This window comes from Corapipo altera, unplaced genomic scaffold, assembly GCF_003945725.1.
Source record: "Corapipo altera isolate COAL_440 unplaced genomic scaffold, ASM394572v1 61411, whole genome shotgun sequence".
Lineage (NCBI taxonomy): Eukaryota > Metazoa > Chordata > Aves > Passeriformes > Pipridae > Corapipo > Corapipo altera.
Genome location: NW_020884875.1, coordinates 15,462,728 through 15,476,563, shown reverse-complemented (window position 1 = coordinate 15,476,563; position 13,836 = coordinate 15,462,728). Strand labels below are relative to the sequence as shown.

The 13,836-nt window shown below is 36.8% G+C and overlaps 1 protein-coding gene across 1 annotated transcript in view; it reads right to left on the bottom strand.

Moving 5' to 3' along the window:
* The window catches only part of SLC1A1 (solute carrier family 1 member 1), a 52,804-nt gene that overhangs the window by 14,387 nt on the left and 24,581 nt on the right, over nucleotides 1–13,836 (bottom strand). Inside the window, exons 3-7 of the mRNA XM_027634722.1 lie at nucleotides 8,174–8,266; nucleotides 6,435–6,549; nucleotides 4,187–4,229; nucleotides 2,224–2,331; nucleotides 586–770 (exon numbers count right to left, since the gene is read on the bottom strand). Coding sequence (XP_027490523.1) covers nucleotides 586–770; nucleotides 2,224–2,331; nucleotides 4,187–4,229; nucleotides 6,435–6,549; nucleotides 8,174–8,266 — 544 coding nt within the window. The remainder of the gene's footprint in view (nucleotides 1–585; nucleotides 771–2,223; nucleotides 2,332–4,186; nucleotides 4,230–6,434; nucleotides 6,550–8,173; nucleotides 8,267–13,836) is intronic.

The window sequence follows — 13,836 nt, the reverse complement described above, 5'->3', positions numbered from 1 at the left end:
TAGCTGTGAAGTCCAACCAAACATTAACAGGTGAGTTGCCACATTTTTAAATTGTTTTTCCTGTCTGAGAATATTATTAGAATGTTGTCTCTCAAAACCTATTAGCAGGAGGTAAATGATGCTAAGTTGTATTTTGCATACCATTCTGGATTTTGCCCTGTGATGTAGCTTGTATATTAATTCGTATTTCTAAAGGGATCCTGTGAACATAATCACTGTCAGGGAATAATATTCAAGACTGACAAGGGCATATGGATGATTATGATTCTACAGTCCTCAAAGTCCTCAACTGCAGTTGAACTGGTTTTATATAAACCTCTAGTAAGAGTGTCTGAAAACCTCAGGTTTCTTGTACATTAATGGGACTGCTTCTTTACTATATAGAAAGTGAGAGCTCTGTCTCCAGTTTCTTCAAAAGAAAAAATTCTGTAGAAAGGAAACTTTTTACCAACCATTCTTCGAAAGTTGCTTGCTGTAAAGCACTATACAAAAGCAGACATGAAGTCCGAGTGTGGTCCCACCTTTTCAAGGACAAAATTTACTTAAAGAAGTTGTTAGAAAATGCCAGTATAACCTTGGACTTACCACATAATTATCTGAACTATTCTCATTGTAGCTTCGTTCAGTGCATTGAAGAAATCCAACAGCACTTGTCCTTTCTCTCCCATTTTCCCAATAACCATTCCAAAAACAAGACAAAAGACAATCAACCCCAGTGCATTGATGCCATTGGAATACATGCCCACAATTTTGTATTCTTGGGTTTTGTTCTACAGATTAGAATAAAGAGAAAAAAAGTACAATCTTAAAACAGTGAATTTACTTTAAAGATTTTTTAAAATGAAAACACACTTAGATTTTTCTAAAGACATGGAGCTCTTCCCCAATCACTCTATTCCCTTTTTGAAAGTGCCAAGTGGGCAAGTTCAGGAATGAAGTCAGAACTAAACTGAACTTGAACACTTTGTATTTTAAAGCCATGCAAGGATCTGATCAAATCCTAGCAGGGAGTAAAGCACCCCTTAATTTGTATTTTGCAGATTTTTTTTTTTTATATTCTGTTATACAACTGACTTTATTCACTTGCAGCAAGACTACAACAGAGGTGATGAAAAAAAAGATTAGAAAATCAGAATAAATGTAACTCTATGCATAGTCTAATAAGTAACTGTATAACTTGGTGTTACAGAATACACAGAAGTTGGGATGGGGTCCTTTCTATAGACTTCTGACATGAATGACAGCAAGGTATGCACTGTCATGCATCAAGATTTACTTCCCTACACTCGATTTACTCCTCTCCTGTGAAGAAAAAAACACAGATGTAGAATCCTTGTGGTTATTTCTGAGCAACTCAAGGGTTTGTGTCTGGATTTAAGATAAGTTAACCATTGAGTAACAATTAGGACACCAGTGAAATTCCATAATTTAGAGCAGAATGGGATGAATAGGTAAGTATTCTTGCATTCCTCTGAGCTTGTGCAGTATCAACATACGAAGGAAAGGGTGCAATTCTTCGCTACATCCTGCTTCAGGATTTAATTCATGGCTCTTCATGAATTTTGGAACGAGATGAAATTTGGAAGTAGTATAATAAAATGTATATTGATTTGGTAATGTTTGTAGTTCTGTGTTCACATTCTATTGAATTCCTTTCTCCCTCTCCTCCAGTGTAAGTCTAGGCTTTATAAACCGTCAACACCTACAAGCCTTCCACACCTCTCATGAGAGGCTTGATAAACTTCTTCACTTTTGTCTCTCTACATTCTTTTTTCTGATTAACAAACTTTTAATTAACAAATGCCTTATATTGTCTTGCTTTCCGTTAAAAAAAATTATGGTTTTTGACTCCTTTTCTTCTTTTGTGTTTACAACTATGTCACTGCTGCTCGATCATGTTGTGCTGATATACACCTAGTCTTTCTACAGTGACTGTTTTAATTTCTCAGCAAAATGAAAATTCATAAGCATATAAATTTAATCAATCTTCATGTATTGTCTTTGGATTGCTTAATTACCTGTGGACTCCTCTGATGCTCTTAAACTTACTAGAAGATCCTTACAGTGATCTCTAGCACTTACTTATTAACTTTTGTGCTCTTGTAAAATCCTCTATGTGCCATTTTCTGCCTTTTCTTCATCACTAACAGCATGAACTAAATCAAATGTGTTCTTTCTCCCCACTTCATATAATATGAAGGAATACAATGATGAAGGTCGCACCTCTGAAGCCTCTGCTGTTGTAGCAGTTGTAACAGGTTCGTCAGGAAATGTGGAGCTGTTTTTATCCACAGCAACTGTAGCTTTAACTTTTTCACGTTTGGTTTTATACTGGAAAAGTTTTTAAAAAAAAACAGAAGAACTTATTTAGAAACATGAGGAAACTGAAGAACAGACAAAGGCACAGCCTCTGCCCAGTAAAAATAAGAGAAAAATGAAACAATCTGACTGGAAGGTAGCAAACACATTCAAAGATGTTATTTCCCAATTCATTTGAGCCATTAGGGTTCTGTAACTCAGAAGCTATAGATTCAACAAGTGATTCACAGATATGTTATGAATTCTGCATGGAGCTGCTGCAGTCTTGGGGGGCATGAGATAGAGCTCCTGACAATGGCAAGGAGACTTTTTGCTGAGACAGTCTGGAGAGAATTGCTTACAGCCACCCCACCTGTGGAGCAGATGCACCTGATACAACAAGCCGAGCGCCCTCCCACCCCATATACTGTGGTCAGCATAACTAATGCCATTATGCAAGGCAAACAGCTATCCTTTGTGGCAGAATGGGTCACATAATTGTTCCCTTTCCCCTGATTATCAGGTCCTCAAAGTTCAAGCACCAAGTAGATAAACCAGATAGCCTTATTCTTCCTCTCCCCACTGGCCTCCAGATTCCTGGGCACTATGCTGACCACTGCTCTCCTTATTGGCCTTAAAGGTTCCAGGCACCGAGCCAGACAAGTGGTGGTGATGACTCAAGTCACAGAACATAAAGAAGTAACAGCACCAAGAGCACTGTTCATAAAACTAAGCAGGTACTAGTCCTAAGGGGTAACTTGGACCAGAGCTGCTGCTTGACAGTGAGACCTGGTGGTCAGGCATGCCTCCACCATTGTCTGATTCTTCTGGGGACTGAGTGACCAATCCATATTATTTTATAAGTTTTTCAAATCTCCATTATGGTTGTTATGTTGATAGAGCAAACCAAATATTAAGGTCTGGCCAAATCTGCAGAGGGTCCAGTGATTAGAAAACATAAGCTAAGTGGTACTATAATAAAATCGGACTACACTGATTCTGCTCATAGAAATCCTGTGCTATTCTGATTATAAATTCTATGCTATACTAATATCCTGTTATGAAAATAAAACTTTAACAGTAACTATGATTTAGTGCCACCATCATTCTGCCAAGGACCCCTAAAAGAACCTGTCTGTCCCCTTACTGTTGGGTGACAGTAATTAATACATGAGAAATACTACATGGAGAAGTTTTATAAAGGGGAAATACACTGAGTCATGCACAGCAGCACATCAGACATCACTTCCTGGGAAAGGTTAACTACCTTACATACAAACTTTAGATAAACTGGTAGGCAGCTGCTGGGAAAAACAAAAGAAAAGTCAAGAGCATCACAGAAAAAAGAGTTGATATATTTACAGATAAAGGTCACTGAAAGAAACCTAATATATAGACAAGAGTTTCCTCTTTCATCTTGCAACTCTCACTTTTCCTGAAAGATGTTTCAAACAGACTTTGCCTTTTCCTTTATGTGGATTATTTAGTCTAGCAATGGACATTAGATGTGAGACACATCAGGGTGAGGGATAAATTATGCAGATTTCATCAGACACTGAGGGACCTTAAGAACAAGGAAACAGATCCTCATAAGAGCTTTTTTCTAAATCTTGTCCCCAAAGGAAAAATCCTGTCTTATACACTTTCTGCATCCAGCTCCTGAACAGTCTTTTTGCAACATAATATTAAGGACTTAATAGCTGGTAACTGAGTGTTTATCATAATGGAAATGAAACCAAGATGCCTTAAAACCTCACCTTTCTATAGGAGATTAAGATACTCCTGGACTTTCCAGAAATAGTCTTGCCTTACGTAGATTTTTTTTTTGGGACATAAAAGAATAATTTGTAGTTAACAATGAAAATTAAAGAGGAATGTTCAAACTTACCTGTTGAAAACAGGCCTGAACAAGGTTCTCTGGGAACATATTCCTGTTAGAAAGCATAGAAGCATTTCAACATTTTAGCATACTAAGAAAAAGTTGTTTGTATAAACAAAATGACAAATTTGCTGCTTAAAAAGCAGATCACATTTCCTTTAATCAGAAAGCAGTATATTTGGCATCATTGGATATAGAGTCCAAAGAAATAAAGGGTTTAAGAGTCACAATGATCAGTTGACCATTTTCCTACTGTTGAATTTTTGGGCTTATTTTTCAGTATTTGGTATTTCTATTGGTATACTAAACCCAATGTATTTTTTTTCTGCTACATCATCTCCATTACTTATATGAGGAGTACAGGACACACCATTTCTATAGGATTTGTCAGATATAGGCAGAAAAGAAAAAAAACTTCTTATAAAGGCTGTGCTGGAAGAATCAGATATTTGGTGCCTTCTATTGTAGTTTTGAATTCAGAAATTAATCTTGGCTAATGGAAGATTCCATTGTGTTATTTCAGGGTCCAGAACCATTTTCACACACTGAAAAATTAGGAAATTTAGTGCAATCCATTTCTGTGCCTCCTTTCCAACAGCCAATTTCAGATTCAAATGATTGCAAAAAAAGAGAAGCATTAATTACATATTTAGTGAATATCCAGTCCAGTGCGGAAAAAGCCATTTTATACAGTGAAGCACAAGTTTTCATCTACCTCACGGAATGTTCACGAACTTCTGCTTTTTGTTCTCAAATTCTTAAAGCAAAGTCTATTCAAAACCAAGAGCAGTTTGTACAAGCCTGGGGTTTTCCTTTATCTTTTGTACAAGACTGTCTGGATTTGAATCTTAAATCTGATGAATGTAAATATGTAAGAAAATTAATTCCTTTAAAACAGAATTTCAGATCTCTAACTCCTAATTACAGTCTTAAATTTGTTTGCAGGAAGTTGAGCTGTAAACTATAGTAAACCCCCAAACTACTACTAATTACAATTCACACCACTTTTTGCTACAGGAAGACTTTTTGTGCATAGAACTACATCAGCCCTATGAATACGTGTGGAAATGTTCATGTGGAAGTTACTGGTAACAGAGTGGCTGCATTAGGTTTTATAATAAAGATGAATACACAGTTCCTCTCATCGATTCTTGGGTAAGTGACCATGAGGAATGAGATGAGCTATCCGAGAAGCTGTCATTGTGGTCATTCGTAGGCAGGAGGGGACAGAGGCTGGGAAGAGCTGTGAATTACTGGACATGGGGCTTTGGGATATACAAACCTCAGAGAAACTGAATTATTTTCAAAGAAGTTTATCTTAACCTGGGTTGGGGCAGAGTTGCCCCAAATGACATCAGACATTTGATATTATATAGGATAGTGGCCATCTGGAGTTGCATCTGCAAATGCCATTCATATTTCCTAAAATAAAAAAATGCTAAGAAATCCAATTTTAGATATGTGCTAGTTGATTCTTACATGACAGATTAAGTAAAAATTCTACAAAAAGAAAATGGTGGGCAGGAATAGTGACACAGAACAGAGACTCATTGCAGCTGGAGAAAAAAAAACCACAGAAACATTATTGAGGGAACTACCTAGCCACTACTGGAAATGCAGCCCTTTTTGTGAATTTTTCTTCTAATTTCTTAAACACATTAGCTCTGAAAATCTGCACACATCTTCTGCAGACTTTTCTATGGGTTTCCTCCTTCTAACCACTTCAAAGTATCTATACTTTTCCAGGATCCTGATAGGGAAAGACTCTTTATAAGGTTGCCTTAGATACTGGTGATGCAGCAAACTTGTTGATGGTGGAACTCTTAGAACCCTTTACATACTGCATCTGTTACTCTGCATCCTGCCTTGAGGAGGGGAATACAGCACTACAATTTCAGGTGGTTGTCTATGCTGGATGACACAGAAGCTGCCAGTTAGCAATCCACCATTCAATCCTTTATGGATCTTTTCTTCATAGTAGATAAATCTTGCATATCAATTGCTGTGAAGGAGGGATTTTTCACCATTGGCTTATTAACTAAAGTCTGTGGTGTTAAACAAGCTGCTTTTTTAAATATCTGTATTTTGTAAATATGCTGTATTTTTAAATATCTAATCTGTTGTAATACAAGTTATTCTCCTCTTATTCATCCAAACAACATTAGAAAGCATCTTATTGTATTACATATCCCAACTTTATCTGTGCTTGCTTGGACTTCTACAAAAGGAATATGGGAACTAAAAATTAAAGCCTCACCTGATCAGATCGAGCATGGCATCAACAGTACTGACTTCCGGGGTACTGCCCACCCTGTCGATTTCACTTGCTCTCTGAGTCACTCCAGGTTTAATGGTCACAACTAAGACAATTCCTGCAAAGGAGAAGCAAGAGTGCAAGCAGAGGCATTGGTGCATTCTTCTTCAGTGTATCCTGTGTAGCCAAATTCTTCATGAGCTCAACAAATGCTTTCCCTGGGTGCTCATGCAGGTAAGGTGGTGTCAGTAAATGTGTGAGTTCCCCCAATACTGGAGCTACTTGCAGGCTGGCCACTGGACTTGGGCACTTCAGCTTTGGTTTTGTATGTATGGTACTAAATCACTACTATTCGCCAAGAGGGCAAATTACTTTAGCTGGGCTTCAGACGAAGAGTTGAAGCTAAGTACTCTTCAGTTGAAGAGTACTACTCTTCAACTTTTGCATAGTGAATATTTTTAATTGCTTGCCCCTTATGTAGCTCTTCTTGTTACTAGCTTTCAGATAGGAACACAAATGCATTGTCCTGTGACCCCAAAGTCACAGGATGTTTTGGTAAAGTTAGTTATCAATAAAGTTATGTAAGAGAAGGGCTTCAGAAAAAGAAAAAAAAAATTTTGGTTTAAGAAATACTAGATTTGACCTTGTAAATACTGAAATCAAGAACAAATTTTTCATTTACTTTAGTAGCTTCATTTTAGGCATTTTTTTTATTATATGAAATACTAGGCTTTTCCAAAGGCATAACATTTTTTCTCTTCTTCCCCCCCCCCCCCCCCCCCCCCCCATAAAAGCCATACAAACCTAAAGCAAATGAAACTACTAAATCTCAGTGAAGGGACAAAGAGGCATTTGGATGACCCTTTAACCAGCCAGGAACAGGTCTTTCTAAAGATTAGCTGTGAATAGAAGCAGGACTGCATTTGTGTAGCTCTGCACTATGAAATAAGTAATGCCATAACAGCATGGAACAGCTTAGAATAGCAGGAACCTTTGGAGAGTGTCTGGTTTAACACACCACTAAGACTTGGGACAACTTCAAACTTAGATACATAATAATGTTAGTCTTTATTAATTTTCCTCCCTATTCTGTATTCACAGAAATTTCCCAGGCATATGAGATAGACAGTTTTATTTTGTTTCTTATCTAAGAAGGCTGACTGAAGATGCTTCTTTAAGCAAAAATGAAACATTTCAAGGTTGTTTGTAGGGAATGAACTTCTTGCAAGAGGAGATGGAGAATTCAGAGAGTTAAGAGTGGAGCCTGACAGTGACAGAGTGGGCAAAATCCTTTAAGGAAGGAGATGAGATGACAAAGGAAGCAGTATTTTATGTAATTCTTTCAGGTGTGACACATTATATATTCTTGCATGTGAGAATCAGGAACAATCCAGCACTTTTCTATTGAGGAAATTCACTTTGTAGCTGAGGTTGGCCTTTGATGTTCACTCAGCTTTCCCACTGCTGGTCACTGTTTATCTCATCAGACAGCTCCTAATCTTCCCTGAGCTGAAATATATGGTGATATTGCCTGTGGCTTCATATTGGGTATGAACACACCCCAATCATGAACAGCAGGACTAACTTCTCTCTGTATCTGGCCACAAGTAACGTTAAGTTGCCTGGTATGATTCCCTGTCTCCTCTCCCCATCCTGTCTTGGTGAATTAGTAATGTCACAGTGATGTACATTTGTAATTAGGCAATGCTGATGATTTTAAAAGTTACAGAATCACGGAGTACCTAATATTACAGCAATGACTGTAGTGCAGAGATAATATACGACTGCTCGCAAACCAATCTTCCCAGAAATGCTGGAATCCAAAGCAGCAACACCTGCAAAAAATAGGCACAAAAACAGTACAATAAAAAAGTCTTATAAGAAAGTTGTTATTTTTGTAGAGACAACTAATTATTGTCTCTTATTTCTATGTAGGAAATTCTTCCTTATTCAAGATATTTCTAAATACCTAATTGCCAGTTGCACTTTTGAAAAACACCTGTAGCAGAATAACATATTTGCTTCTGCTTCTTTGCAAAAAGCTGGTTTCCTTGGATATTTCTAGAGAAAAGATAATTGAGCTTTCCTGATTCCTTGATGTTTGTGAATGAATTAGACTTCTTTGGCTTATCAGAGTATGTTACAACTTATTTCCATTTCCACTTAAATAACAGTTTCACTTTTTTCAGATTTGTAACTTTTGGCTTTAAAACTAAAAGCCATGGGGAGTTGCTCAGGACTGTTACCCTGGGTTGCCCAAAGGCACATCAGGCAAGTAAGGATGATTCCTGGTGGTTTTGCCTTTATTAGTGGGTTTACTTTTTTTTCTTTTTGACTAAAGCTTTTATGAAGACTGGGTTGTTCACACTTCTCTGCCTGTATATGTCAAGAGCAGAGGGCAGTTTTGTCAATGAAGGTAGGGAAAGTGCTGAGGCAGGTATTATACTGAGGTCAACTTAGCTTTTGGCAACAATATTACATCAAACTTCTAGTGAAGTATTTTTTAATTGTTTAAAAGATTTACAGTTATATCTGTACAAATAGGATTCAGTAACCAGGGAAAAATGAGCATTGTGACTGCAAAACTTGCCTGTTTATAACAACATTAGTTAATAATTCACTGCTATCTCTTTATTATACATTTGTGATCCATTTATATTTTTATATTTATTGAGTCAGTTTATCAAAGACTGGCCAGATTGCCTTGTATAGGAAAGCAAAAATACCAGGAGGATATTTAACCTCAGAATAGCATAATTTTGCAGGGAAAAAATAGTTTGAAAAGGAAGAAAAATCAAGTTACAAATATAACTTACTGATCTTTGAGCTCAAAAGGGATCTTAGCAAGCATACTTTAACTATGTACTGATGTCCCTTTAACAAAGAATATTAACAGCAGTGACAACTTGTGCCTAGAATATTCATATAATGCTTTACTAGTTCTGTTAATTGTTATTTGAAATTCAAACAGTACTGGGAGGTGAGAATGAAGGTTATTTTATTTCATAATCTATTTGATTATTTTGGGGTTGTGGACCATCATTTATATTTCTCACCTTGGGAACTGTGAAAAAAACAGGTAGAAAGGAGAGCTTTTGCATTGCTGTGGGCTTGGCTGTAGAAATCATGGCAGTGAGAACTCTTGGGAATGGAGAGTAATAAATAATGTTTTCTGTAGACAGCAGCAGACCTGGTTTCAAAGGCTGTCAATATTGAAACTTCCACAGCTGATATATTAACTTGGAAGACTTCACATTATGTTTTTAAAAGAGAGCAAACTGGTACAGCCCCAGTTCCATATCTTTTAAAGAAACATTCATAAAAACTAGAAATCATGGAATTTTATTCTAGAACTTGTGCCTTAAGATTTTTTTTTTTTTGCCTGACTGTCTTGCTGATTCAGTCAAGAGCCTAATAATCACGCAAGGTTATTTCCCTGGAGTACTCAGTTATAAAGATTCTACAGTTAATATAACAGGAAGTTCCCGCGACAGACAGTTCTTCTGGCTCCCAATGAAAACCATTTGCAGACTGTTATGCTCATTGGAGTTACAGAGGTATAATTAAGGGAAAACTCTGCCCCTGTCTTTTTAAACTGGGTAATGACCCCCTTGGTGAGCAAGCTGTGCTAGGATCCAGCTTGCGCTTCTACTGTCATGTTGCTGCTGCTTTGCTAGTAACCATACAAACACACAAATCAGTCAGGCAGGCATGACTATTTAAGTATGACCTGTATGTGACAGATTTGGGGTTTCGGGCTTTTCTGTAAGCTGCTGTACTGTGAAACAAAACAACATTCAGAATGATGCTTCCATTTAGAGACTGAAGTAGCATTTGCTACAAGTGCCACAGACACGGGCTTGCACTGGGTGTTTTATGCTGCTAAGCTCTTTTTTTCGTGTTAGCTTGTTACACACGGGAAAATGTGATATATAAAAATACATTTCCCTTCAGATATATCTTACTGTCATTACTGAGCAACTGATAGTGTAATGGATAACTACTGCCTTTCTTCTCAAGTCAAATGAAAATTAAGTTTCCCTTTGAAATAACATCATGGCTTTGCAATTTTTTTTGACATAACTGAAAGAGTTAATGGAAGATGTATTAAACAAAGCACCCAACTAACAATGATTTTAGTTCATAAGAAAACTTATTTCTCGAACTTAGATAATAAACACGCTACTCAAAAAGGAAAGCCTACAGTGTCGTAATTGCAGATTAGATCACAAAAGCAGTCTAATTAAGTTTGAACTATCTACTGTGGATTACCACTAAACTTTTATAACTAATTAATTTGTTCTTTCCTTCCCTCAGCCTATCCTCAAGTTTGAAATTTACACAGGTTTGAGTAGATAAACTGTTAATATAGTCTACTGTACGGAGTTTAAACAGGCATGATGGATTCTCCTCTATCCCTGGGCATTTTAAAACTGCAGTATTTCAGATTAGTTTCTTAAATTTCCTTATAAGAGATATTCTAATTCAGCTACAGCCCAGCCCCTGAAACATGGAATGCAATTTTGTGGCTGTGATACAAAAAGTGGAATGATCACAAGAGACACCAACTGGTGTTAAAATCTGTTAATCTATATACCTCTCTGCCCATATCATTTTAGCAGAACAGAGTTAAGGTTTCAATAACTGAAGTCAAATTTTGGAATCAATTAGCTAGTCCTCTGCAATTCACCTTCCATACTTTTTATGTTATGATCCAAACTGAAGTTCTTATTATCCTCTTCTCTTTTTGAAAAATTTTTTTTTTGAAGAAAGGACAAGAGGATGATAAACTGGAGTTAATAATTTTGTTTGACAGAATATTAAAAGGCATCAAAATGAGGATGGTACAGGGACTTCAAGAGAAGACACATACTTTCAGGTAAGACACACAGACATCCCACATTAAATGCTGGGGGGGAAAAAAGAAACACTATCCAGCTGTTCCTAATGTTGTAATACTTTTTTTTACTTGAAACTTCTTGTTGGTATAACCATAAAGCCTACACATTTAATTTCCTTCTATTTCTATAGCTGTTATTTTTGATCAATTACCAGAGTATTCCTAGGACTTTCTTCTTTAAAAAATAACCACAATGCAGGACAGTACTGTGAAACTTGCAAAAAATCAGAAGTGGAAAAATTGAATGATTACAATGGACTGATTTAATCCCTTGTTGTGTTCAACTACTGATTTTAGCATGTGGAATATGTTGTATTACCAAAGTTGAAGACACAGCTTCTCCAACTTTCACTTTAGAACCCCTGTCTACTTGGTTAAGTGCATCAAAACCAAGAGTCCTGTTAAGACTGAAATATAGCAACATTATTCATCCGCAACTTTTGAAATTCCTCTAAAATTTCCTTCCTTATATTTTTTTGTTCTATATTTTAAAAACTGCTTCCCTGAACTACTACTGTATAAAGATACTTTACCTAAGGGAATAGTCTGGTTTAAACAAAAGTAAGTATGAAAACCTAAATATGAAACGTGGTGTTCAGGAATTTTTTACCAGTAGCCACTAAACATGAAGTGTGTTCACTTTAGAGGCCTGTAAAAATGCACATGTACCAACGGCCAAATGACTTTGGCTCAAGGTGTAACACACTGTAATTCTAGAGTTCTTCGCTATGCTCTTGTGAGACCAATCCTATGGTCCTGTGAGATGTAGGAGTGAAAATGGTTCAATTACAGACTGGAAACAATCACAGGGACCTTCTGAATTCCAGTGCTTATCATTTTATTAGTCCTCTATGGCATAATACCTACATCCTTAGCATTTGTTATACCATTCTACAGAGTGGAATATGTGCAACTGTGCACACAGAATTTTGCTTACAGGTGCTCTTTTTCAACATGTTATGAGAGACTACATCTACAATTTGGTGCTGTGGTTGACTCTTTTCAGCAGCAACAATCACACCTAAACACCTTGGCACTTTTTTCTGCTGCTCTACAAATTTCAGTGTCAACATCAAGTGCATCTCCTGCAGTACTACTTAGCTGTTCTCAAAGTTTCTGAAGATTGGTGGAAGCTGACAGGATCTGTTTCTTCCACCATCTCATCACTTCATCTGCATGACATACTGATCATTATGTATAATCAGTAAAATTCCTTTTGCCAACACCGCTACACTTGATGATCAAGATGTGAATTTTTTGTCTGTACAAAGATTGATGCCACTTAGCCAGCTCCTAGCACTGATAGCAGGTTGTTCTTAAGTGTGACTCAGAGCCAGAGGGAACAGTCTGGCTCAAGGGCCTTCCAAGTTCACATGATTGCCAGCCATGGTGTGTTTCTCGATTAGTTTTAGGAGCTAACTGCATTTCTAAGGAGAAATTACTCAAGTGTGGTGCACATAAACTGTACACAACTCTCTCAGGGTTCTGATATCTAATTCCTTACCTAATTCCCTATTGTAACAAAAATATAACAACAAAAGTTCCTGAAGATTAGAACAGTATGGCTTTTATACCTTCTAATCTATGACCATGATGTTGATTCAAGGGCAAAATGCAGTTCTGAAACTGCTCCAAGTGCCATCAGCCTTAGTGCTTTAACTGTTGAATTTCTGGGGACACTGGAGGAATCATGAAATAATTCTCTACTTCTCCCAGGTGTAGACATTTTAATTCTTCGCTTTCATTTTGGCTCTTCTAGCTGCAATATGCAGTCATTAGGTCATAGACAAAGTAAAAATTTTTTACTGAATTTTGCAACAGACATATGAAAATAGAAAAACATATGAGAATTTTAAAATGCATATAGAGAATTTTAGTGGGTAATCCTTCTAAGGGGACCACATTGTTTTATGTAAAAATAGTGCTATTGCCAGGGTACATGGCACCATGTGTTGTTGCAAAAAGGTAAGATTTACTCTTTAAAAAATGCTAGGGAAAAAAGAAAGAACAAAGCAGTGCTGACACAGTACCCTTGATAAATGGAGAGCTGCCTGAAATGCATGAAGTTCCTTGGCTTTAAAAAATGGAGCTGGGAGTGTTTCTAATTTAAGACATGAGCAATATCAAAATTTCAGCTGCATCTAACTGTGGCATGACCTCCCTGTTCCAATGTGGTTTTGGAATGTCATTTACCTCTTACTGAGTGTTCTCATTTAATCCGCTGATCATCAAAGAGCTGTTGGTCAAGTAATAAAAGAGATCTTTCTTAGAGGAAGGTGAAAATTTTGAATTTATTGTCATACTTTTCTTCTACTTGCAATCGGAAACACTACCAATACTAAAACAGTATTTGGCCTGTATCTTCAGAACAGAGACATGATTTTTACTTGAGGAGTGAACACCAAATTCTAGCTCCTGTGTGTAGCAAGTTTATTGCTTATTTTCTTATTACTTTGTGTATCTAAGAGAATCCAAATTTGCATTCTTGTTCCATGAGCTATACCA